Genomic DNA, 24,221 nt, shown 5'->3' on the forward strand with positions numbered 1-24,221 from the left:
TCAAAAAAGTAAGAAGATAGATAATAAAGAGATACTCTTCTCTTCCGTGGGTTACCAATCCAAATATCAAAGTTGCACATTATCTGGTGAACTCTATCCGATAGGGATAACATCAAACGAAAAGTACTTTTATTCGTGATAATTGCATATCTCTATTTGGTTGAAGCCTAGTCATGCAAGCTATGTGTCATACGCACGTAATTCTAATACAGTCTAGTTTGAAGACGTTCATTTCTCTCTGACCGCTATCTCAGCTTGCTTCTCAATGCAGTCTTTCCGAGCCTCATAGAAGTCTTGTTGTTTAGATTAGAGGTCTAATGTCCAGATGATCCAAATATGTAAAAATTGAAGAAGCTAGTTGTTCCTTTGTTCCAAGTTTCTATTTGATATATATCTTTTCTTTGAATATTAATGTTAAGATGCTCCACATGTTGTTGATTCCTTGTAAAAAGAAAAAAAAAATTATAGAACAAGGAAAGCAGTCAGAAATATCCTATAAATATTTTAGGTCAAAAAAAGAAAAATATATAAAGTGGAGATGGACATGTAAAGCATATACTGAATTAGAGATATTTGGTGGAATGAGGGCTCAAGATTTGGGGTATGGATATACAGAGTAAGAAATGTAAGATGTTTCATATTTCAATAATTATATTTATTTTTGTTATTCTCCGTAATAATCTTTATACTATTTATGGAATGATTTTTTCAATGTAGACAAGACTGAGTGAATCGCATGAAAACCTTACATACCTTTGTGTGAATGATTTTGTCTTATTCTCTTACACTAATATATTGGCATTAAACCTTTCTCCTTATTAACAAGTGATATTATAGCTCACAGTGAAGATTTCCAAAAAAGCAAGAAAGAGTAGGGCACACAAAAGGATAGCAAAAGAAATTTTAATTAAATGTTGATGAGTCAGAGTCATTATCTCAATGGAATGTAATACATTATGTACTTTGTTATTTGGAATAAATATAGCTCTCCTATTTATATACTCATTGGATCTTAAAAGTTGCAAACTATAAAGTGTCCAATGGTTAATTTGAACCCATGGTGTATGAGACTATGGCACAAGAAGAGACTATGACACACAAGCCACATGAGAGGACCGTAAAGCATAAAGCATGAGGGGACTATGGGACATGAGGAATTTGAGGCATGGAGTAAGAATATGGTTCAAACAAGTTTTCATATGGAGTACAGTGGTCGATTGCCTTGATTGGTCATATGCATGTATAAAAGCGTGTGAGAAAGTTGTGTATGATGAAGATAAGTATATCTAGAAAAGGTAGGGAAATGACTTTATGAAATTTGATCCAAAATGACTCAAATTCTTAGTATTTTTTATAAAATTAGTTTTCTTATAGAATAAGAAAAGTTGTTAGAAATACTTTATCAATATTATAGGTTATAAGGGGGAAAAAGGATACAAGATAAACATGGACATGTAAAACATGTATTGAATAGGTTGAGATACAAGGAAGAATAAGAGGCATCCAATAGAGTGAGAACTTCCGATTTAAGGTCAAATATAAGGAGTAAGAGAACATGAGATATTTCATGGCTTGTATCTATTTGTTTTATCCTCTATAATATTTTTTATGATATAGCAGAATGATTTTCTCATATGTCTAGTTATAATCATGATCAAAAGAACCATATTAAAACCTCGTATACCTTTGTATGTATATCAATTGTGCTTTTTTTTTTTTATGTTTTGCACTAACTTGGCCTTCTTAACAACTAAGAGAGAGGTTCAACACTGGGATTAGTTGAAGTAATGGTAGTGTTGAAACTTATGTTTGCATAACAAATTATATTAAAGCCTAGGTTGAAGATTTCTAGAATAATTTAGGTTGAGATTTCTCAAAAAGTGAAAGAGAACAAAGCACATAAGATAATTGCAAAACAATTTTTGGTTAAAGGTGGAGAGTCGATTATTTTTTTATTGAAATGTGATATGGATCCAAAATAAGTGTAGCGTCTCTTATGCATCTATTCTACTTTAAAGGCAAAATAGTAAAGTGGTTAATATATTAAATCCTAGTGCACAAAAGGGACATTGGTGCACAAAAGGGTTTGTGACACATGAAAGAGGTCATGGCATACAAGGGGACCATAGCACATGAAGGGACCACGATACAAAAAGTAAGTCATGGCTAAAGAATGTGATATAAATTTTCAAGTAGATTATATCATGTTATTATGTTAATTGTAGGTACATATCAAAGGTGATGTGTACATCAATGAAAGCATATGCATATTATTTATTCTTTGTGGAAATAGATTCCTTTACAGGATAAGCAAAATTAATACAAATATGTTTATAAATATTTTAGGTCATAAAAAATAATAAATAAATAAATAAAATTAGAAGATAGTGATGAGCATATAAATACCGAGTAGATAAAACTACGAGGAAGGTCGGAAACATCCAAAGAGTGAGAATTTGCAAGTTAGTGTAGATACAAGAACAAATAAGATCTTTAATTTTAAGGTTTAAAGTTTCGGTCTGCATAACACTTCAAACTAAAACGTTGTTGTTGAGAAAAAGCAATGCCATGTGCTTGAAATGGGAAACAGGCTGTCTAAATTCTAACATTTCAGTTTTCACAAGTAGAGATGTTTGTCATGAAATAAACCTTCCCTATAAGAAGACACCGGCCATTTCCGTCGTCTTTAGACCCTACTGCTGTTACTCGCTCGCTTTGGATGATACGACCATTCTTTTAAGCCACTACTAACCTTTTCTCCTGGCCACTTGCATGACATATGGAAAAAAAAAAAGGAAGGAAAGAAAGAAACAACAACGATAACAACAACTAAATGTACTTTGATATTGACTGGTATGTCATTTACTGTTGCACCTACCTCTTCCCAAAGTGGAGAGCTGCCATGGAAGCTAAGTTCTATGGCCTTAAACAAAATCTGAAAATCTCGCTTTGATATTGACTACATTGCCCTCTAATTAACGCTAACTTGTTTTTGATAATGAATCATTTTTGTTACCAAATGTATGCACAAAACTTACATGATATCATAGTTGGAAACCATTCCCAACATAATGGTGCAAAGCCAAACCCATTTTACAAATTCCACATTATATATCTATCAGAATCGGATTCAATATATATATTAGATACTTCGAAGGTCAATTCAATGATATACAAAATTATACTGGGGACCTCAAATCCACCTAAATTTGTCTGGGGTTAGATTTAACATGTCGGCTACCTTGAAAGAAAATTCCACAGACATGTCAACTTATAGTGGGTGCCTTTCTACTTGTAGGGTGTTCTAGCTTTCTTTCTTGCTTGCTCATGCAAGGAAACTGGCTACTTAATAATTCATGATTGGGCATTGCAATGAAGAACAGTATTATATGTGTTGTAAAGTAGTGTAAAGTAGGTGGTATTGATGTCTCAAGATGCATGAAACAATGGGCAACAACTATATAAAATAGTTGCAGACGTTGGGTGTTTCAATTTTGATATATATATTTCCATACTAGTCATTATCTAACAGTATCTTGATTTTTTTATTTCTGGTTGGGTCATTAGGAGAGTTTGGACTAAACCCAATTGGTATCTTAATTTGGAAACAAGGATTTGCCATCCTTTTTAGTCTGGGACAGATGAGGAATAAGAGAGGGAGTACCTGTTCTTAGTCTGAAACTTGATCTATGCTTTAAGATTCAGCAGAACTCAACCACCTCACCATGACTTATCCTCTAAGATTCAACAGGAAGAAGGAAGCTCATTTTTCTCTCAAGCATGAGTGCAGAAAATGGGAGTCTGCCAACCACATAAGCCAAATTCTGCAACAGTTCATTTCATCATTTCATCAAACTGCAGAGATAACCTTATTAGGAACTTGGAGTCATGTGATAACAAATCTGCTCAATTTGAATTTCTTAAAGAAAGGTAAAAAGGGAGATTGACAATCCAAAACAACAAAACACAACAAGAAAATTCAATTCTCCCCACAAACCAAAATCTTGTGGCTCCAAACCAAAAGTGAATATGTGGTGAAAAGGAAATTGAATAGCTCCACAACAAGGACCACTCCCAAAAAATGGAGGACAAGCTAGAGATATGGTAGCAATATCGGTGAAAGAAGCATATGATTCAAAGAGGGAGTGACAGTGAGGGAAGGAGAAAGGAGCACGTGAAATGCGGGGCTGATCATGAGAAGATCAAAGGCATATGGAGCATGATGGGTCTGCTTCAAATGGGCAACCACACCCACAATACTTGCCACAAATTTAAGGGCCCACACCCCCATATATTTCCCCATATCCCCCCTATGGGGACTTCACATTTTCCTCAATTCAATTGCAGTTTCGTGCAAACCAATGTGAGAGAGCGATTAAGGGTTTGTTTGACCGTGTCAAATGAAAATGACATTTTTCATAAATGTCTTCTTTTGTATCACAAATTCACTTTCACGCCTGGGAGTGGTTGTGGGTGCTCGCAGGCTGTATGAATGAAAATGACGTTTTTTTTACTTTCAAACTTGAAAATAAAAACGTTACTTAAAAAACATGCATGTTCCATCTTTCTTACTTTCTCCTTATCATTCACTTATATAAAGAGTATGGCGTATTTCTCAAACTCAGAACTCAGTACGATGGTATGCAACTTGTCTTCATTTTTTTCCTAGCTTGTGAATGAGACGTTACAGTAGGGTTTGGTCAAAAAGTAGTAAAAAGGGAAATTCAGAAGAATAAATCTTTCACTTTTGATTGAGTTTTAGAAAAATTGGCAATCCAATGCCTCCAAACTTTTCAACTTTTCCTGTTTTTACAAGGTAAAACAACATTTACATATTGAAAGCAATTATAGGCGTGGTAGTTGTTTTCAAAAATAGTTTTTAAAAATTATTATATAATGTTTTATAAAATAAAAGTCTATTTGGGAACTAAAATGTTTTTAATATTTTTAAATATATTTTAAAAATGATTTTTGTATATAGTATTTTATTTTTAATCATTTTACATACTTGTATAATTATTTTCTAGAACAATCTTTAAAAAAAAAAAATGAAAACAACTAAAAGATGTTTTCTGAAAACATCATATTTTCTGTTCATAAGAAAATAAAACGGAAAATAGTTTCTAGTTTCCAAACATGTTTTTTTTTTTGTTTTTTTAATATTCTGAAAAACAGAAAACTATTCTCGAAAACAATTATTAAATAGGCCCCTAAGTTTTTTTTTTTTTTTCTAAAAACAAAACCTAAAATCATCTTTATTTTTAACTCATTTTCAAAAAAAAAAAAAAAAAAGTTTAGAATCATAGTTAGAAGCCAAGAATCATCTTAAACAAATGTGACTTTTAAAACACATAAAATGACTTTCAAAAACTATGTAGGAATAAGGAGTGGAAATTAGTATCTCATTACTTTTCTTCTTTATTCTCATGTTTGAATAACTTAACGGTGATGAAAATAGAATAAAAATGATTCCAACGAAGATGAAACCTTACTTATAAATGGAATTTCAATTTTAACATGAATTTTGACCGATCTCAAGTGTATATTGATCACTATACATGGTACTCTCCTAAAATAGTAGAATTTATACCTAGAAAAGATAAAAAGTGAGGAGAGTTTGATTAATTTTATTCTCACGCAATGGATAACTGAAAATGACCCTCACCACTTACCACCCTTCTCTTCATTCTTTTTGTGGCCTAATAAACTTGATTTAATTTGGTGGGAATCCTAATTTATATGGTTTATTAGTTGTATCCATCTGTATACCTTAATGTATAGTTGTATCCATCATCAAGTGGACATCCATTCAACTACATTGACAAACAAACAAACAGTTAAAAGAAAAAAAAAATCTCCTACCACTGAGCTACATGCACAGAGGTGAGTGATAGACCTGTTTGGAAAACGATGGCCGCTAAAGAGCCAAGGTTCTAATACCAAAAAAACTTTGTTTTTTCTCATCTTTTTGCCTTAGCTTTGCTCCAAATTCTTGACAATTCTCCATGGCCCACACTCTTTTAACATTTTCTAGGCCTCAAGTGCTCGAAACTCAGCATAGTGGAAATGTTATTGTCATAAAAACAAAAATATTACCAAAAATGACTCTTTTTAACTAACAACGTATCAAATTTAAAGTGGATTTGATCAATTTTTCTTACGGATACTGAAATCTTGGTGTATGACCCCTCTTACAAGTCCATTATAAGAGAAATGAAAATCAAATTTTATTTTACCCGATATCCAATAAGAGACACAGATAAATAGAATATCTTGAAAAAATATCAATATCATCACATGAATCAATTAATTTTGTAAATTGGTTGGATGCTTAGTTTTTATTTGTCTTTTAGTGTTTTTTTTATATAATATTGGTAATAATGTTTTTACTTGCATATAAAAAAATCTCAATAAAATTACTTAAAATGGAAAATCGGATAGTGAGGGTTTTTTTAACAGGACATGCATTTTCCAATCTTATGCTATCATAGGATGGAGACATCTTTGCTCCCATCAAACTTGTTTAGAATATTGGATGTTGTAGAGTTGGAAATGCAAGTAACGAATCTCGACTAGAGCTATACGATGAAAGGATTGCTAAGATGGATAACTTCTAGAAGAGGGGAAAAGGAGAAAGTAATCCTCTTTAGTTATCCCAAATTATGGGTTTGGTATAGGATTAAGTACTATGAAATTTGATGGAAGATTCCAGGAACCAACCATGTGAAGGTGTTGGGGACGATGCCAACCATTAAAAATTTTATAATCCCACATTTCGTTATCCACTACCAAGTATCATAAGTCACTTGTTTTTATCTTTCCTTCAATAAAATATTTGGTTAATTAAGCATTTGTCTTACACATTAGTGAATTTTATTTATTCTTTCACAAGTTTTAACTTTATGAAGATAAATATAAAGGAAGATATTTTCATAGAATAATAATAAAAAAAAAGTAAGGAAAGTTATGTTCTGATCGAAAACTACAAAACAGTTTACTATTCTTTACAATAAAAAATTATGCTTTAATTTAAAAATTACTATTAACAAATTTTTAATATAAAAGGTTTTTTAAGAATTTATTTTTAAATAAATTTTATGCGTTACATATGTTTTTTTAACACTTTATATAAAGTAAGTCAAAAAAATGGATTTTTATATTTAAAATTTGAAAATAATTAGGCACTGGTTTCAAGAAGATATTTTTTTAAAATCTGTTTTTGAAAATATCTCAAAAAAGTTATATATTATTTTTTTATCTTTTATTATTATTATTCTTAATCTCCCTAACCTCTCAAAGGATAAGAATTTAACTTCGCATACAAAGAACATTCATTGAAAGTATGAGTTGCTCCCTCTTCAATGTGCACTTTATGGACCACTTCTCTCAACCTTCAAATTTCTAAGAGTTTTGAAAGCAGTTTGAATACTTTAATTGCCCAATACAGTGAACATGGTAATGGGCATGGGTTAATAAAATAGTAAGGAAAAAGTTGTTAAAGAGACTGTCTTATGCAACTGTTGGAATGCTATCGTTGTCATCTATTCAAGAATCAAGGAATTGGACATGGATAAGGGAATTTACTGCCAAACATAAAGTACAACCTTAAAAACTTCATATAAAGAAGAAAAAAAATAATTTGTAGAATCTTAAAAGTGACTTCATCCACCTAAAAGCTTCGGATATTTGTTTTTTTAAGGAAAATTTGGTATCTTCACTGACACACTAGACATGGTATATATTATAAATAGATTTAAAGGGTATTTATTTATTTAACTTTTTATTGAAAATAATTTGCTTTTAAGTAGAAAAAAATCACATTTATAATATATAGTAAATATTTACCAAATTTATGAGAAGACCAACAACAAAGGCATAATTGAAGATACAAATAAGAACTCCTTAAGCAACACTATGATTCTTAAGAGACTTAAATTAAAGAGCTTTGCTCTCTCCCCGTGCTATTATGATAATGCATAGAATAACAATATACTTTTTTAGCAACCTCTCTTGAAACATAATCCAAGCAACACCTAATCATCTCCTCTCTTGTTATTAAACTTTATGTGCTTGATAACTAATTGCTCAAGAAGGTTAAGTAGCAATCATAATCATAAATTAATAAAGTATAAAAAGGGGGTGATTCCCTAAATGCATATCTATATATATATATATATTTCTAAGAGAATTTGAGCATTCAAGAGGTAATTAATGTCACATTAATGTTTCTTTTGTAGAAGAATAATTGAACTAACAAACAAAAAACCTACTTTGCTATCAAATCACAAATTATATGAACAACTTTTAATTCTTATATAAAAATTTCGAAAGAACAATGATCATGAATGAGACATTTGACATGCATCCTTGAAAACTTCAAATAAAAACTCAAGTCACGAATGGCAATAATGTATTCAATAAATACCCAAGGATATGAAGATTATAGGAGTAGCTATCACATAATTCAAAGACATCGTTGACAAGAAACCTAAGAAATAAGTTATTAAGCAAAATATGAGAATAATAAAAATTAAATTAAATTAAAAAATAAAATTTTAAAACCATTTAGAATCACATAAAATCTAATATTCAACTATTTTCTTATAAATCAAGGTAACATTTGATATACTTTCAAAAATATTTCAAGTTACTCAATCTTAGGTTGTTTAACATGTGAATTGGGTAAAACACAACCGATATAATAATAATAATAATAATAATAATAATAATAATTAAATAAGTCATTCTCGATTGTAACCCCACCACTCCCGCTGAATTTAAAAAAAACAAAAAAATATTTGAGGGCATTTGAACCATTTCTCATGTATAGGTAAAGAATTCCTGTTTGCTACTTAGACTACAATGTTTTCTATTCCACATGTCTAAACGTTGCTCCCCTCAAGTCATTTCCTAGCTCGGCCACTGCTAAAAAAGATAATTACCCTCACAAGATAAAATAATCTTTTAGCATTCTTGCTCCGAGGAGAACTGCTATTAAATGACAAGATTATTTTTTATGTCAAATTTGACTTAGGTTTTGGTGATATTATTTGTGAAGAATGGTGACATTGGAGTGCAATAACTGATTTTAAAAAAATAAATCTATATGTTTGGTTTGTAGAAACTATTACATAAAGGGAAATACGTGAAAAAAAAAAGAACAATTTTCTTTAATTTGTATAAAATGGAAAGTGGTAAGGAAAAAAAATATAGGGAAAAGCAATTAGAAACAAATACTAAAAAATAAATGGAATTTCTTAATAATTTTTTTTTTCTTAACTCTTTTTTGTAAACAATAGAAAAAAAATTATAATTTTTTCTTATTTTGTTCTTTTCTTCTATTTTCTTTCTTTCAAATTGTTAAGCTTCACAATAATTTTTCTTTTCTAATAATTTAGATTTGATTTTTCTTATAATTGTTAATAATTTATTGTTGCTGAGAGAGACTTTTTGTCTTTTGCATATATTGTTTTTGTCATATTTATTTGTTAAGAATTTATTGTTGTTGACACTTTTTATCTTCTTCTCATATTGTTTATCTTTAATAAGTTTTAACTTTTATTCACATTAGAGTAGTGTTATTTTGTGTTTGATTTTTTTCCCCCTTGAAATCTATTTATTTTTAATAATTTTTAACTCCTTTTTTTTTACCCTTGATCAATGTTTTTTTTTTTTGAAATCTAAATAATTTTGAACGTAACTTAAATTCAAATAAAGTCAAATATAATTAAGTATTTGAATTGTTTGTTTTTTATTAGTATTTGAACGTGTTAAGTGTTAAATTGTTTATTTTTAATAATATTTGAATAATATTAGTGTGAAATTTATTTATTTTTATATGTTGGAAATGTATATAAAATTAATTATTCTTTTTTATTTTAATTTAAAACTAATAATTAAAAAGTAGTAATTTAAAATAGTTCTATATATCTCAAAATATTAGAATTTATTATCATAATAAAATTATTATAATGATTAATTATATATTTAATTAATTAATTGATAAATATATGAATTAGTATTTTTAATTATGTTTGATTGCTAAGAAAATATTAGAAAATTTTCTAATCCAACCCTTTGTCTATGTGATGTTTTCTTTTTTGAATTTATGAATTTCTTATTAAAAATATATATATTTTATTATTGAGACTAAATCATTAACTTTTGGGTTTTTAATTTGAGAAAGAGTATCAGATTCTAACATTTTTTACTTTTCAAAAATAGTTCGAATTATTGATTATAATAAATATTTAAATAAGTGTAAATATTTTAGAGATCTTCTGATTAATTTTAAGTTTAAGATTGAATTTTGAAAATTTGGAATAAATTCATTTTTAATTCAAATTTTATTTTTATTGTTAATAATTTGAACAAGAAATTTATAAAGATTTATGGAACTTAAATTTGCTGAAAATTGAATAATTTATAAGCAAAAATAGTGATAGTATATGGTAGAGTTTTTTTATTTATTTTAAATTACTTTTTCCTTGAAGACAAAATTATCTTCAAAAAAAGAAAAAAAGAAGTAAAAAAACAAACAAGTCCTTGTGCTTGTGTGATTGAGTGCTAGGCTATTAAATACGCACCCTATAGAAGAATTGTCCAAACAATTCATCATTAATTTACATAATTCTGCTACAAATTTGATAGCTTCAAAGCCATCCACAAGAATAATAAAATACCCTTTATTTATAGAGCCTTTCATTGTTGGTATATAGAAAATAAATCACTCTATCGATAGACATGAGAAAAAGGAAAACAATAAATAAAAAGGAAGTAGCATTCAAGGCCATGGATAAGGACCCTTGACTGCAACTCATTAGGCTTTCATGCTAGTAAGACTTTGAATGGGTCTGGTTTGGAAAGCCCTTTATTTTGGGAAGTTTTAAATGTCAAGTGGGTGGAGGGAATAGGAGTTGGAGTTGAAAAAAGTGGGTGAAGACTAGAGGTGTAGAATTTAGAAGAAAAAAAATGTAGTGGGGTTCCCGAAAACAAATAAGTGGGGGGAAATTGACAGTACAAACAGGAACCTACATTGATATGCAGCATGGGAAGCCTGGTATATGCAGCTCTATAGCAATAGGTCTATCCAGGTCTCCATCATATACATATGCGATGCTGCTGATGCTAATATGCTAATATGCTATGGCCTATGGCCATGGGGTCACACCCTGGGGTGAGTTGCTTTTTTTTAAAAAAAGTAGAATGGTAGAGTTTGAAAACTTGGCCCTAAGTATACATTTTGTCTTGAGTCTGGAACTGGGGGCAGGATGCTTATCCTATCTTTGCCTTACGCTTTCCCTGCCAACTTGATCATCCATTTGCATGCCCATTTGGTTACACTTCTCCCAAGTTGTTCCTTTCTTTCTCCCGTATTCACCATGCTGCCACTTCATGTGGGTTAGGTGCCAATTGCCCTTCCACATCACCAAATGACCCAAAACCCCATGCCCTGTGGAGAGGGACCTCTTTAAGATTTTGCCAATCAATTTCAAGCTTGAGTTGTATTTACTATTTATAAGAAGTGTTGAGACGAGAGTAATATTAATGTGGTGATGATGAAGTTGGATAGGGATGAATTAGGGATAGAGGAGAAGGGCATGGAAGTAACTTGAGTTGCAGCAACTAGACCCTATTTTATTACTCCCACATGAACTTTGATAAACACGGTCTCTTCCTCTCTTTAGAAAATCCAATCCAAATCCAAATCCAACCCAACCAACTCTTCTCTCTCGCACCATAAAATCATCCACTGGAAAGAACCATGGCCACATCTATTAGAGTTGGAAAGTGACTAACCTCAACTCCTCCCCCTATATCGTCGCTATATATATATAAACCCACCCCACGCCACTAACCCCACTTACCCCTATTCCTCAAACCCCACAAGCCCCTCCACCTCCTCTTCCTCCCATCAATCTTAATACCAAAAGTGAAAATAAAAATGCCCTCAAACCCTCCAAAATCCTCGCTTGTGGTTCATAGAATCAACAGTCCTAATAGCATTACCACTGCCACCGCCGCTTCTGCCGCCGCGAATAACCATAATACTTCAACCATGCCTCCTCACAAGCAAGTTCAGAAGCGGTCTCCTCTAACGAGCGCCACCCAGGTCCCCGACGCTGTGTCACGCCACCACACCCACGTTGTCGGCCCCAATCAATGCTGCTCCGCCGTCGTCCAGCAAATCGCCGCCCCTGTCTCCACCGTCTGGTCCGTCGTCCGCCGCTTCGACAATCCTCAGGCCTACAAGCACTTCGTCAAGAGTTGCCACGTCGTTGTTGGCGATGGAGATGTCGGCACTCTCCGCGAGGTCCGCGTCATCTCCGGCCTCCCCGCGGCCAACAGCACCGAGCGCCTCGAAATCCTCGACGACGAGCGCCACGTCCTCAGCTTCAGCGTGATCGGTGGTGACCACCGCCTCTCCAATTACCGATCGGTCACCACTCTCCACCCCTCCCCCTCCAGCACCGGCACCGTGGTCCTGGAATCCTATGTCGTTGACATACCCCCAGGAAACACCAAAGAAGACACGTGTGTTTTTGTCGACACCATCGTTCGGTGCAACCTGCAATCCCTTGCTCAGATCGCGGAGAACGCCGCCGGCTGTAAGAGGTCATCGTCATGAGCAGAGTGTAGACAATATTTTCCACATCCCAATACGCCGTCGTTTTTTGAGATGATCCGATGCGCTCCATACAAATTCTCATCGTGACCGTCGAATGATCGTCATTGTCTAATCCTTCTTCACGACGTCGTTTTGTTAATCGCTTTCCGACGAGAATGTGCCGTCCCGGGAGCCTATTTTGCTAGTGTTACGATCACAGTCAGACGCAATGTCCTTAATTTCCCATTTGTTTTTTCTTTCCCTCCCTTTTGTGATATAATAATAAAGAAATACAGCATTATGAAAAATCTTAAATTTTTTAATTGGGCATTAACGCCGACGTACGGTTTCGAAATGCAAGTGCAACTGGTATAAAATTTACAACATGGGAGACAGGCGCTTGAGTGACGGTCAGAGGCATGGGCTTTGCATGCTACGGATGAGAATGGGCATGTACATGTACGAACCCTGTCAGAGACGTTTTAGAAGAAATAAACGATAAAAAAAAATTCAAAAACCGAATAAAACGCCACAAGTGTTGTCTTGAATAAAGTAGGCCTCACGTGAAATGACCGGCCTCGGTCTTCCAGTGCTCAAGGCATCTATGACGTTGGCTGTGATGCTAGCTTTCACTCCCACATTAGAATTAATAAAAGTTAATCGAGGAAGGAAGGGGGGAAAGTAAAAGGGCTGGGGGAGGGGGGAGGGGTAAGGGTAAGATGGAGAATTGAGGAGTTGAAAGATGGTAAGCATTTATTTAAATAATAATAATAGCAAGGAAGGAGATGGAGGAATCAAACACAGCTGCCACTGCAAGTTGGGCTTTGATAACTCAACTAGGAGTTAAAAAAGAAAAATGCAAGTTGCAACTTGTTCTTGTCTTCCAAACAAATGCCACTTGCTCTTTATTTTTCTCCCTTGCCGTGCTGTGAATAAGACGGCTTCAATTTTTTGCAAGTTGGTGTGCAAGTGGGCGAGGGCGGCTTTTAATGATCCCCGTGCTCTCTTGTCTACTTATCAATGCTTTCACGCCACCCATTCCCCCACCCCCCTGAGCCCCCCTCCCTCTCCCCTCCCCTTTTCATGCTCCTCTCCCCCTTCTTTAATCTCCCTTTTTCTTGAATTGACCTCACCTTCCATTTCATTTACTTTCCCATATTTTTCACCTAAAATCAAACCTACATTCAGATCAAAATGAGTATGCACTGCTCCATGGTTGAATACATGTCTATATATAGGAGCCGTGTGATATGACTGCTTGTAGAAATTTAAAATGCGATAAACATGTGGTTTGGTAGGTTGCTTGGCCTTTAGCTAAGACAATTTTATGACATGGATGATGAGGTCGGTTATTAGATTGGGGTGGAAGCTGTTAAAATAATCTTAAGTTAATCACAAGGAGTTGGTATCTTTCAAAGTGGGCGCATTTTCAAAAGAGAAACTTTGGGGTGGCGGGTCATATCGTGCTTTATATAATAGTTCCATAGGGTATAATGAGAACATTTAAAGTATAGGTTTTATCTCTTGCAGTTTCTAGGAAGGTTAAGGCATGATTAAAATTCCTCTCTGAGTTGGAAATTGGTATCCTCTTTATATGCAATTGGGTGTCCCAAGTCAAAAGAGAAAACTTAACCAAAAAAACAAAGAAAAAGGATTCAAGACTTGGGGATTGGGTTTGGATGGAACATTTGTCTTTCTACCCACGCCTTTGGTACATTCTCCCATGAAGCTGTATGATACCATCTTCTTCAGAATTACTTCTCAGGGAAATACTTCTTTTGCCCATTTTGGTATCGAATCCTCCTACAAGTCTTTCTCAAACCCCACAAAGTCAGTCACTCAAGGCCTCCTACTGGCTCCTTGGTTCTCAAACTAGACGATTTTGCACTGGAAAAGTATTGTAGATTAGTACTAGGATCAATTTTTTCTCCTACTGATTCTTTGATAAAGACAGTGCTAGAAGATAAAATTTTAAAAGGCGGAGCACAATCATGATTTACAACTCATATATCAACTGATCCTGTAAATTGGTTTGAATAACATGGATAAACATGACCATTTTGTGATACCCATGTTAGTTGTGTCACTGTAGTTCCTCTTATTCAACAATTAATTATAAATTTTCCATCACATGCTTATTACTTAATCTCCCATGCAAACATCGCCTGGCCCATTGATAAAAGTCTGTAGGCATCCCATGGAATTCATTCAAAACGGCTATACCCATGGCATGGAAAGAGGATGCCCCATCGCCCTTGCAAGAGACTTTACATCACATCCAAAAGTTGATCACATGTTATGCTTCACGCACCCACTCATAACTCACAAGGATGAGCCCAACACTCAATTTTTATTTTTTTTTTAGAAAGGATATGCGTCAATCAAATCAGCAAACAGGCTAGAGAGAAAAAAAAAAAAAAAAAGCCTCTGCTTCTTTTCTGGCTCTAACCATGTCCAAAGGCAAAAGTTCCATGGCCTGTGCTACCACAGAGGTTCTAGACACTGCAGCCAAAGGGAGATGTGGCCTTCTAACAACTCAATCACAACCCTATTTTTCCAGAGATTTGACTACATTAATTACCATATTTTTCTCTCTCTCTCACCAATATTTTCACTCAATGAAGAGGTGGTTGAGAACCAGTGATGCAAGTGGTAGTAGCCTTACTCTACAAGCAATTTGTTTTGCCGTATTAATTCACCTACCAAAGTATTTGTCAATTAGTCTGGTCATCAAAGGGCTTGGCCCTAAGTATGGGGGGCGCTGCAGGTTCACCAGTCCTTGCATTCTTAAATTGGTCTGAGAATGAAGACCCCAAATGCCTCTCGTCTCTGTAGGCAAATGGCACAATATTCCTCACAACAGGACTCCGAATTAATGTTGGGATCCTTTGTTTATAAGCTATGAGCGGACTTTGCAATTATTATTGCAGTCTCATCTGGGTATATATTTCTTGAGAAGAAGGGCAATGGTAGGGTAGCTCTATGTTCTTTCATTAGCATTTATTTTCTTTTCCTGTATAATATAAAGTATAAATGATGTTAAATCTTGTTCAAAAAATCATATCGTATCACCTTGAGTCAATTGTAAATGTTGTTGGTACACGACCAACAATGTCTTGTTTGGCTAGTCTCCTTTAAATGGTTTTTCCGAACACCCTCCATTGTATCCTATGCGTCTTAATTGCTTTTAAATGTCAATAATTGATTTTACGAATAATGGTTTCTAGGCTTAAAATCAGGCATTTAATACTCATAAGTGACCTTGAGGTAAATGTATAATATTTAATACTTAGATAATTAATACCCGTTGAATGATAATTAATGATGCCTGAATAGCGTTTCCTTGTTTAATCACCAAGACGGGGAAGGGATCCATGCTGGACGGATGCGAGGATCCCACAAATGTCATTTACAAGGTTGGTGTTGGAGATAATATAGACTAGGTTAGGCTCATCATAGTCCTTGTAAAGTAGCTAGCAAAAATATAATGTAGTACCCTAACTTTAAACGTGTGAGTTTCTATAGGTTAAACATTTATGGATTAATTTGATCTTTAATTATTTTCTTTTGGACCTAAATGGGGTTTGATTTGATGGGTCTTGTACCCATGACACGTTTAAAAATAAATTACAAATGGAGAGCAGCATCAATCTGTTGTGTTTTGAAGCCTTTCTTTTCTTTTGGACCAAGATAAACTTTGATTTGATGGGTTTTGCACCCATTAAACTATGGCACATTTAGAAATAAATTTTAATTGGAGAGCAGTATCGACCTTTTGTGCTAAAAAAATAAAGGTTACAATCGTGATAATTGCAATAAATATTTATATGATAACGTTACATTAATATATGAAAGGTTTAATTCAAAAAATTGTAATAACCATAAATTTTTACACGTTTATATCACTTTCTTTTGGTTGTCAATCATTTTTAAAATGTATCTTACTAAAGTGATACTATTTTCACATTTTGAGGTATACCGTCTTTTGAGCTTAAAGATCTACCACATCTTAGATGTTAATTAGATTCATTTGTTGTTATAATAGAGGTTTATCCTATTGGGATATTAGCTTTTATTATTTCAAGTATTTTACTATGTGAGACATATTTGTTGCTATGTTGATTACTTGTCCTCAAGAACATCAATCCATTGAGGTATTCATAATCGATATATATGATTTTATCACTTTCTTTGCATCAATAAAATCATCTGATAATTGATTTGCAAGCTTTTACAAGTAAATAATCCTTCAAACTTCTAGTTTACATTATTTTGTACAAGGATTAAGATGAGTAATCAAGTGTATTCTAGGTAATTTATCTCTTTTGAAAGCAACTTATCTTCCCTTAACAACGAAAGTTGTTTTATCAAAATAACAATCTACAAAGTATGTCATAAAAATAAAAAATAAAATTATTTGTCAAGGGTTCTAGGTATGATACAATAGAGGAAAACTTAAGCATGACATAAGCACCAAGTTGGCATTTAGGACACCAAGCTTAGTACAATATGTACATAAAAGCATGAACATATACAATACAACAAAACATAAGTAAATATGTCAAGTGCTTTTATAAGATCTCGGACTCCATTAAAATACATAGAGCATAATTTTACCTTCATAGCTCCTTGTCATAGAATAGCATATGGTCTCTTTTTTAAAATTTAAATTATGTAAATGTAAGAGATAATTATATAAAAATATATAATAAAACAATTTAAAAACAATTGCATATAAATTAAAATAATAGGGAAGAGAGAATGCAAATACAAGATTTTTATAATGGTTCAATGCAACTTGGCCTACATTCACTCTCCTCTATCTTCAATCCCAAGCTTAAAGTTCCACTATTTCAAGGATTTCAAACCAAGCCTTCAAGCAATACAATTGGATTATGGTTTCAATCTACCATCTTGGACTTTTGACTCCAAGCACCCTTTACAATCCTTAAGAGATACTCCAGTCTTGAGCAATCTCTCAAGTGATACCCCACACTTGAGAATCCCTAAATGATACCTCAAACTTAGATTATTTCTCTCAAATATTTACAAATAAATGATCTCACAAAATCTTAGTAAAAATATTTTAAGCTCAAATGATATAAGAAAACTAGGATTGAAAGGTGCACTAATGATATACAAGTTTTAGAATAATAGTGCACTCAAATATACTCTCCCAAGGATCACATATATTCAAGAAATGTTTAGGAAGGTTAAACTCATGAAACGATGAAAATTGAAGCCTTTTTATAGAAGAAAACGACCAAACTAGCCATTGGGGGTTTGATCGGTCGAGTTGGAGGTCGACCGGTTGACTAGTTGTTAGCATTAAATGCTTGGCAAGTAACCATTGGACCTCGACATCCCCTTGACCAGACCTAGACTAGTTGAGGTGGGGGTCGACCGGTTCCTCATCCGGTTGAACAATCGTTCTAGAAGAGAGAGAGAGTTGTTTTATACCCCTCGATCGGTTGAGGCTGCTTTTTGGTTTTCTTGGCTCCCGATATTAGAAACCTATAAATTGAGAACTTCACTTCATTTATGAGTCAGAAATCACCTGCATTTATTTGTTTACCCACTTGTTATTGTCTTAAAAGCTCTCATTCTTTTCTTGGTGCATTAAATCTTCATTTGCATATCTTTTAGTGTACCTTTGTGATTCATCCTAACCTTGAGTTGTATTTGAGCCTTTGTTGAGCTAGGTTGAGAGATTCATATCTGTTAATTGAGTGTTAAAGCCTTTAATAAAGTTGAAACTTGAAGATATTGTGTAAGAGCTCATTAGAGTCGGAATCCAAGTGTAAAGGTGATTGTAAGCTTGGTTGAAACTTTAAGTTAGTGGAACTCTCACTCGGTTTTGACCTTGAGGAGAGTGAACGTAGGTAAGGAAGTGTCGAACCATTATAAAATCTAAGTTTGATTTCTCTAACTTTATTTCTTTTTATTTGTTCCTCTTGTGCTTAACTTTGTTGTGTTTAAAAAGATTTTTTTTTTTTAATCCCAATTCAGCGCCCCCCCCCCTCTCTTGGGTGTTTTCTTTTTTAAATATTAGCCTTTATTTTCTTAATAATCTATAAGATCAATCTTATGTTCCTCTATACTTACCTTGAAGGATTCTCCTAAATACATGAACTTATTTGGTTGTACAACAACCCTCTCACTATGACAAAGCTCTCATGTATTAAAAGTAACAAAAATGGTAGGTGTAGGAATCTCTAAACCCATAGTGTCCTATGTAAATATGGGAGAGTCTTTAAGTGTTCTCTAATCTATATAACGTTTTATCCTATTACTCATCATATAATCTTTTTCCAAAAATCTACCATGTGTACTAACAAATACCATTTTGTCAGTCTCTCTATAAAAGTAATGTTTTATCATTCCTTTGGATAGCCTACAAACAAACATACCTTATACCTTACTTCCAACTTATCTACATTTGATTTTAACACATGTGTTAGGCACCCTCAAATGTGAATATGTTGCAAAGTAGGTTTTCACATTTTTCACATCTTCCTGAGAGTTAAAGGTACGGACTTGGAAGGCACTAGGTTGAGAATGCATGTCATTGTCTCCAAGCCATATCCTTAAAAGGATATAGGAAGTGATGAGAAACTTATAAGAGATCTCACCATATCCATCAATGTTCAATTTCTTTTTTCTGCTACTCCATTTTGCCATGGAATTCTAAGTGCACTTAACTGGGATATAATCTCATGCTCCTTGAGGAAATGATCAAAGTAAGTAAACATGTATTCACTTCCTCGATCAAATCAAAGTGCCTTGATACATTTAACTAATTAATTTTATGATTTTGTCTTAAATCCAATGAATTTGTCCAAGGTATTGGACTACCTATGCATTAAGTAAACATGCTTGAACCTTGAGTAATCATCTGTAAATATGATGAAATATTCATACCCTCTCAAAGCATGGACATTAAAAGACTCACACACGTTAATATATATGCACTAACTTTAAACACTCATCGACTCTAAATCCTTTAACAATAAAGGGTCTCTTGATCATTTTATCTTCTATATAAAATTTGCGACTTGGAAGATCATCTATAATCAAAGAGTAAAAAATTTCAAACTTAATCAGTTTTTGGATCTTGTTTAGATTAATATAATATAGTCGCAAGTGTCTAAGTGTTAGTTCATTTCTTTTGAGTGAGACATGATAATTCTCATCGCTCGGAAAAACGAATAAAAAAGAAACATAATAAAGATTATCTACCAATGATTTTGAGCATATAAACAAATCATTTAATTTAATAAAAACATGTTTTTTTTTTATTAAAACCCAATGATTATTTATTTATTTTTTACATACAACTATAAATTGAAATTAAATTTTAGGATCCATAAGAAAATACTATCTCCCCCATAATTCAATTATGAAGTTAATTCAATATTTCACTAAAGAGAATTAATTGCACTCTAGTATCCTATATAATTACAATGATACAAAATTGGGTTCATGACCTATTATTCATTGCATGTAGACTCCCCATGAACTGGTATTTATAATCTAATAAGGCAATGCTACACCTATCAATATTACTTCTTCAAATCCTTGAGTTACAAATTCACCTACTATGTGATCAATTGACATACTTTAACTCAAAGGAACATATGTCAAATTTCATTAAGTGAAATGTTGTGATAATAATTTTTTAAATCATATGTCCTTTGGATCACTTAAAATGACATACTATCTCAATCCCATGAGATATTAAGGTGCATCTATTGAGAATATTTGTGGTCACTAACCTCTGTTAATAGTAACCCAATCCATAGGGATATATGACCATATTAAGATCTCAACCATAGATTAAAGCCTTTTAATAATTTTGACACAAGCTCAATATCCTCTCAGGGTTGAAAGTCTATGCAATATAGTGGCTTGGTGAATCATAATGATTGATAGTCTTACATCATGATTCATTGTAGTTCTTGTCTAATCTATAACCATACATATTAGTGCACTCATAATGGGAAACTTATCCCAACGACTAGAATAAGTTATCTCTTTAATTAGGAGATTATGCACTACAATCTATATTGCATTACCCAAATTTATAAACTGATTGTGAACTATATATCATTTTACAAGGAGTCCATGACTTGTATCTTCTATGTAACTCCTAATGTACCCAAGTCATGTACAATGCAAGTAATATAGGTGTTTATGCTCAAATAACTAATTCATGCATAAAGGATAATAAAAGGAACAAGATACATAAATAAATAAATTTATTAATGAATGAAATACTTTTACATCATGTCATTATTTCAGTGCTCTAGTCCAACATATAGTAGGTCACAATCCTCGTTATTACTTAATAGGGTTTTGGAGTGCAATTGACTTTTATAATAGGATGTCAAGTCAACTCAAAATTAGATTCTAAGAGAGCCAATATTGTCATATGGATCCCAATAGTCCTTATTTGAGCTCATATTCCTTGATGACACGATTTAGAAGGATTGCATTGGTTCTTAATTCACTTATGTGTGTAACTGTGTTTTAGTAAACACAAAAGGTTACATAGGAGTTATTGAACAATATTACTAAACTAAGCTAATTAATTAATTGGAGGTGGGTTTTTGGACTAAGTTAAGTGATTTAAGCTTAAGGTGGACTTAAGTCACTTAAGCTCATAGGACCTTTAAATGCCTCTCTAAGGGTTAGGGCTTCATACTTTTGTCATTTTCCTTTAAGTTCCAAAGAAATAACCCTAACCTCCACCCTTTAGATCTCCACGATCAGAGTGCCAAGATTCAAGGAGGAGTCATTGAGTGGAAGATTACTAAGTTTATGAGACCATCTATGTTTTTGTAATAATCTTCATTGACATTGATCAAGCTATGAACATCCAAATCTTGGTAAGCACATATAAACTTGATTTTCTAGATTTAAAATTGTTTTTGATATTAATTTTTTTTCGTTATGCATAGATTTAAAAAAGCCAAAGAGATTTTTGCATGCACCTAATTAATCCTAGGCTAAGAAAAAGAGTGATATGAGCTTTAAATTCTCACCCATAGCTAATGATATGTTGTAATAGTGCCTAGATGAATTCTCTTCTCAATGTACGTCTACCTACCCTCATGTTGTACAAAAGCTCAATTTTTGGTGGTAAATAGATATGACAACTTTCATCTTTTGAATTCATGCTTGCCCTAATATGATGCTGTATAAGATAGATTGTCCACGAGACTAAACAATACTAGCATAGTTGTCAATCCCAGTAAGACGGGTAGAAAAACTTCTCCTAGTGATTCAATTTGAGACTTGTTGAACCATTTCAATACTCGCCATAAGGTTTGTAACATAGTAAGTTTATATCCCATCTATAAAAATGTAGGTAGGAGGAATAAATCAGTGGATCTCCTTAGGTAGACAAAAACTCTCTGGATGATGTGTTTGACCACCGTTAGGGTTAAGACTAGTGCATCTTCATGTGGATGTGATAGATGCCACAACTTAGAGGGGTTAGTTGTGATGAGTCCATATATTAGTTGAATATTGCCTTGGGTAAGAGTGCATTGTACACTAGCCACTCATAGTTGAAGAGAGCCTCTTATATTCTTCATTTTATTTGTGACTTAAAACTCCACGAGGAATCCATTAGCCCACCATGAATAACAATCATGATTAAGTGAGACTTGTGTTGGGTTGGTACAATCTTGTTTCCCATCTCCCCATCCTCATTGTTTGGTTTTCAATCCTTCATGTGTTGTTTTAGACGAGCCCGCTTGTATTGACATCTTGACCAAATACCATAGTATTGGGGGTGCAACAATGCCGCTCTTAAGATTGGTGGATAGGTCATCCAAATGATAGTAATTGAATCTCTTAGAAGGCTTAACCTATGATCATTAGACACCAAAGGTTTTTCAGATGAGATGATCAAAGTCCGATCCAATAATTGGTATCAAAGCTAGGTTTATGGGTTCAAGGCATGGGAACATCATATTAGGGGAGGGATTGCTACAATGTTGTTGTTTAGCCTGATGGATGGGTCACTTAAATGATGGTGGTCAAATGTCATAAAAGGCTTAACTTATCCTCACTAGATACCAATTAGTTTTTAGAATAAATAATCAAAAGATGACATAATAAGGGGAATAGGGAGGTTAGAGGTTGCCCTATACCGAATCTTCTTTCCAATGGTACTGTTTCCTATGGTTCCAACTAGAAAACTCATTGGCAAGTTCCCATGTATCTATTACATCTTTGAATGTACTCGCTTAGCATTGGTTTCAATGTTAAAAAATGCTAAAATTATACTATATTTGATAAAATCATATCTAAAATATAAAATCAAACCACACAACGAAAATAATTATGCCTACTACTACTTAAAAGCTATCCAAAAATGCCTTGGTGTAAAATTTTTTAATAAGATTGGAAGACTATAATCAAGATAAAAATTCAGAAGCTATATACTGTAGTACCATTACTAAAAAAAACATGGTTCAAAAGGGGAAAAATACTGCTAGAAAGCCTGATGGGTTAGGGAAAAAGAAAAACTGCCGGATGTGAATGTTGGAAAACGCATTGTGTTTGTTGACAATTTTTCTACCAATTTAAAGATCTGTTGATTAAAGTGAAATCTAGTATGATTAGGTGAAGGAAAAGAAAGAGATTAAAATTAAGTACATCAAATTCTTAAGCCATGTTGGAACAAGTTTTTATGAAATTAAGCATATCATACCTACCAATAGTGCTGTCTTTTGCAAATCCCGGTTCATTGTCCACACAAAGGTAAACATCATCCTTTTTCCTTAATCTTGATGAGGTTCTAGGAGCCATATTTTGAGTATCAACTATTGTCACAATCCTTTTAAAAATTGAAGTGAACTTCCGTCAACTGTGCATAACTGTCTGGCCTTGTTCTCATACACCACTTGTAATTGCAGTAAGAGTGAAACGCGTTATGTTAAGATTAACTTCTCATGACAAAATCAACTTCCCCATTTGAAAATATAGGAAACTTGTATGAGAGACATTCAAGGTCCAAAAATTCATTAAATATATATGTATATATATATCTAGTTATTCAAGAGCTCAAAAGTTTAGTAAACGGGCATTAACAAGCACTAAATCAAGATTTTGCAGAAGTTAAAACCCAATTCGGCAGAATGCATGCGTTATTAAAAGAATGGAATTAACATCATGAATGAAGATTTAGGAACATCATCATCTATCGTTTCAGGCTATTATATATATATATATATATATATATATATATATATATGATAGATGAGACAAACAAAAATGACCTTTCAATGAGCAGACATTACCACATGTTCTTGATCTGCTATGCATAAGACATTTGCTCTCATATATGACTTGAATTGGACGAACTTTGAGGTAAAATAACTTCTAATGGCTTCCAGAAAGTTTTATCTTGGTCTGTTTAGAGTATGTATCTGGTTGAATTGCTCCTTTGATGATTGCAGTGACGAACATCAATAAGCCTATTATTTTCGGATTGTTAAACATAAGAGCTTTTATCCAGAATATGGTGCTTTGAATTGTAGCTGAGAATTCCAAAAGGTATTCTAAGAATTCTTAAGAAAATTCTTTTCAAGCCAAATTCATT

At 33.0% G+C, this 24,221-nt stretch overlaps 1 protein-coding gene across 1 annotated transcript; it reads left to right on the forward strand.

Moving 5' to 3' along the window:
• The first annotated feature begins 11,672 nt into the window (after positions 1-11,672).
• On the forward strand, positions 11,673-12,915 carry LOC117919752 (abscisic acid receptor PYL4). Its single transcript, XM_034836998.1, has one exon. It carries the CDS (start codon positions 11,945-11,947, stop codon positions 12,626-12,628), a length of 684 nt encoding a protein of 227 aa, XP_034692889.1. The 5' UTR covers positions 11,673-11,944; the 3' UTR covers positions 12,629-12,915.
• The last annotated feature ends 11,306 nt before the right edge of the window (positions 12,916-24,221 follow it).

Source organism: Vitis riparia, chromosome 8, assembly GCF_004353265.1.
Source record: "Vitis riparia cultivar Riparia Gloire de Montpellier isolate 1030 chromosome 8, EGFV_Vit.rip_1.0, whole genome shotgun sequence".
In the NCBI taxonomy this organism is placed as follows: Eukaryota; Viridiplantae; Streptophyta; class Magnoliopsida; order Vitales; family Vitaceae; genus Vitis; species Vitis riparia.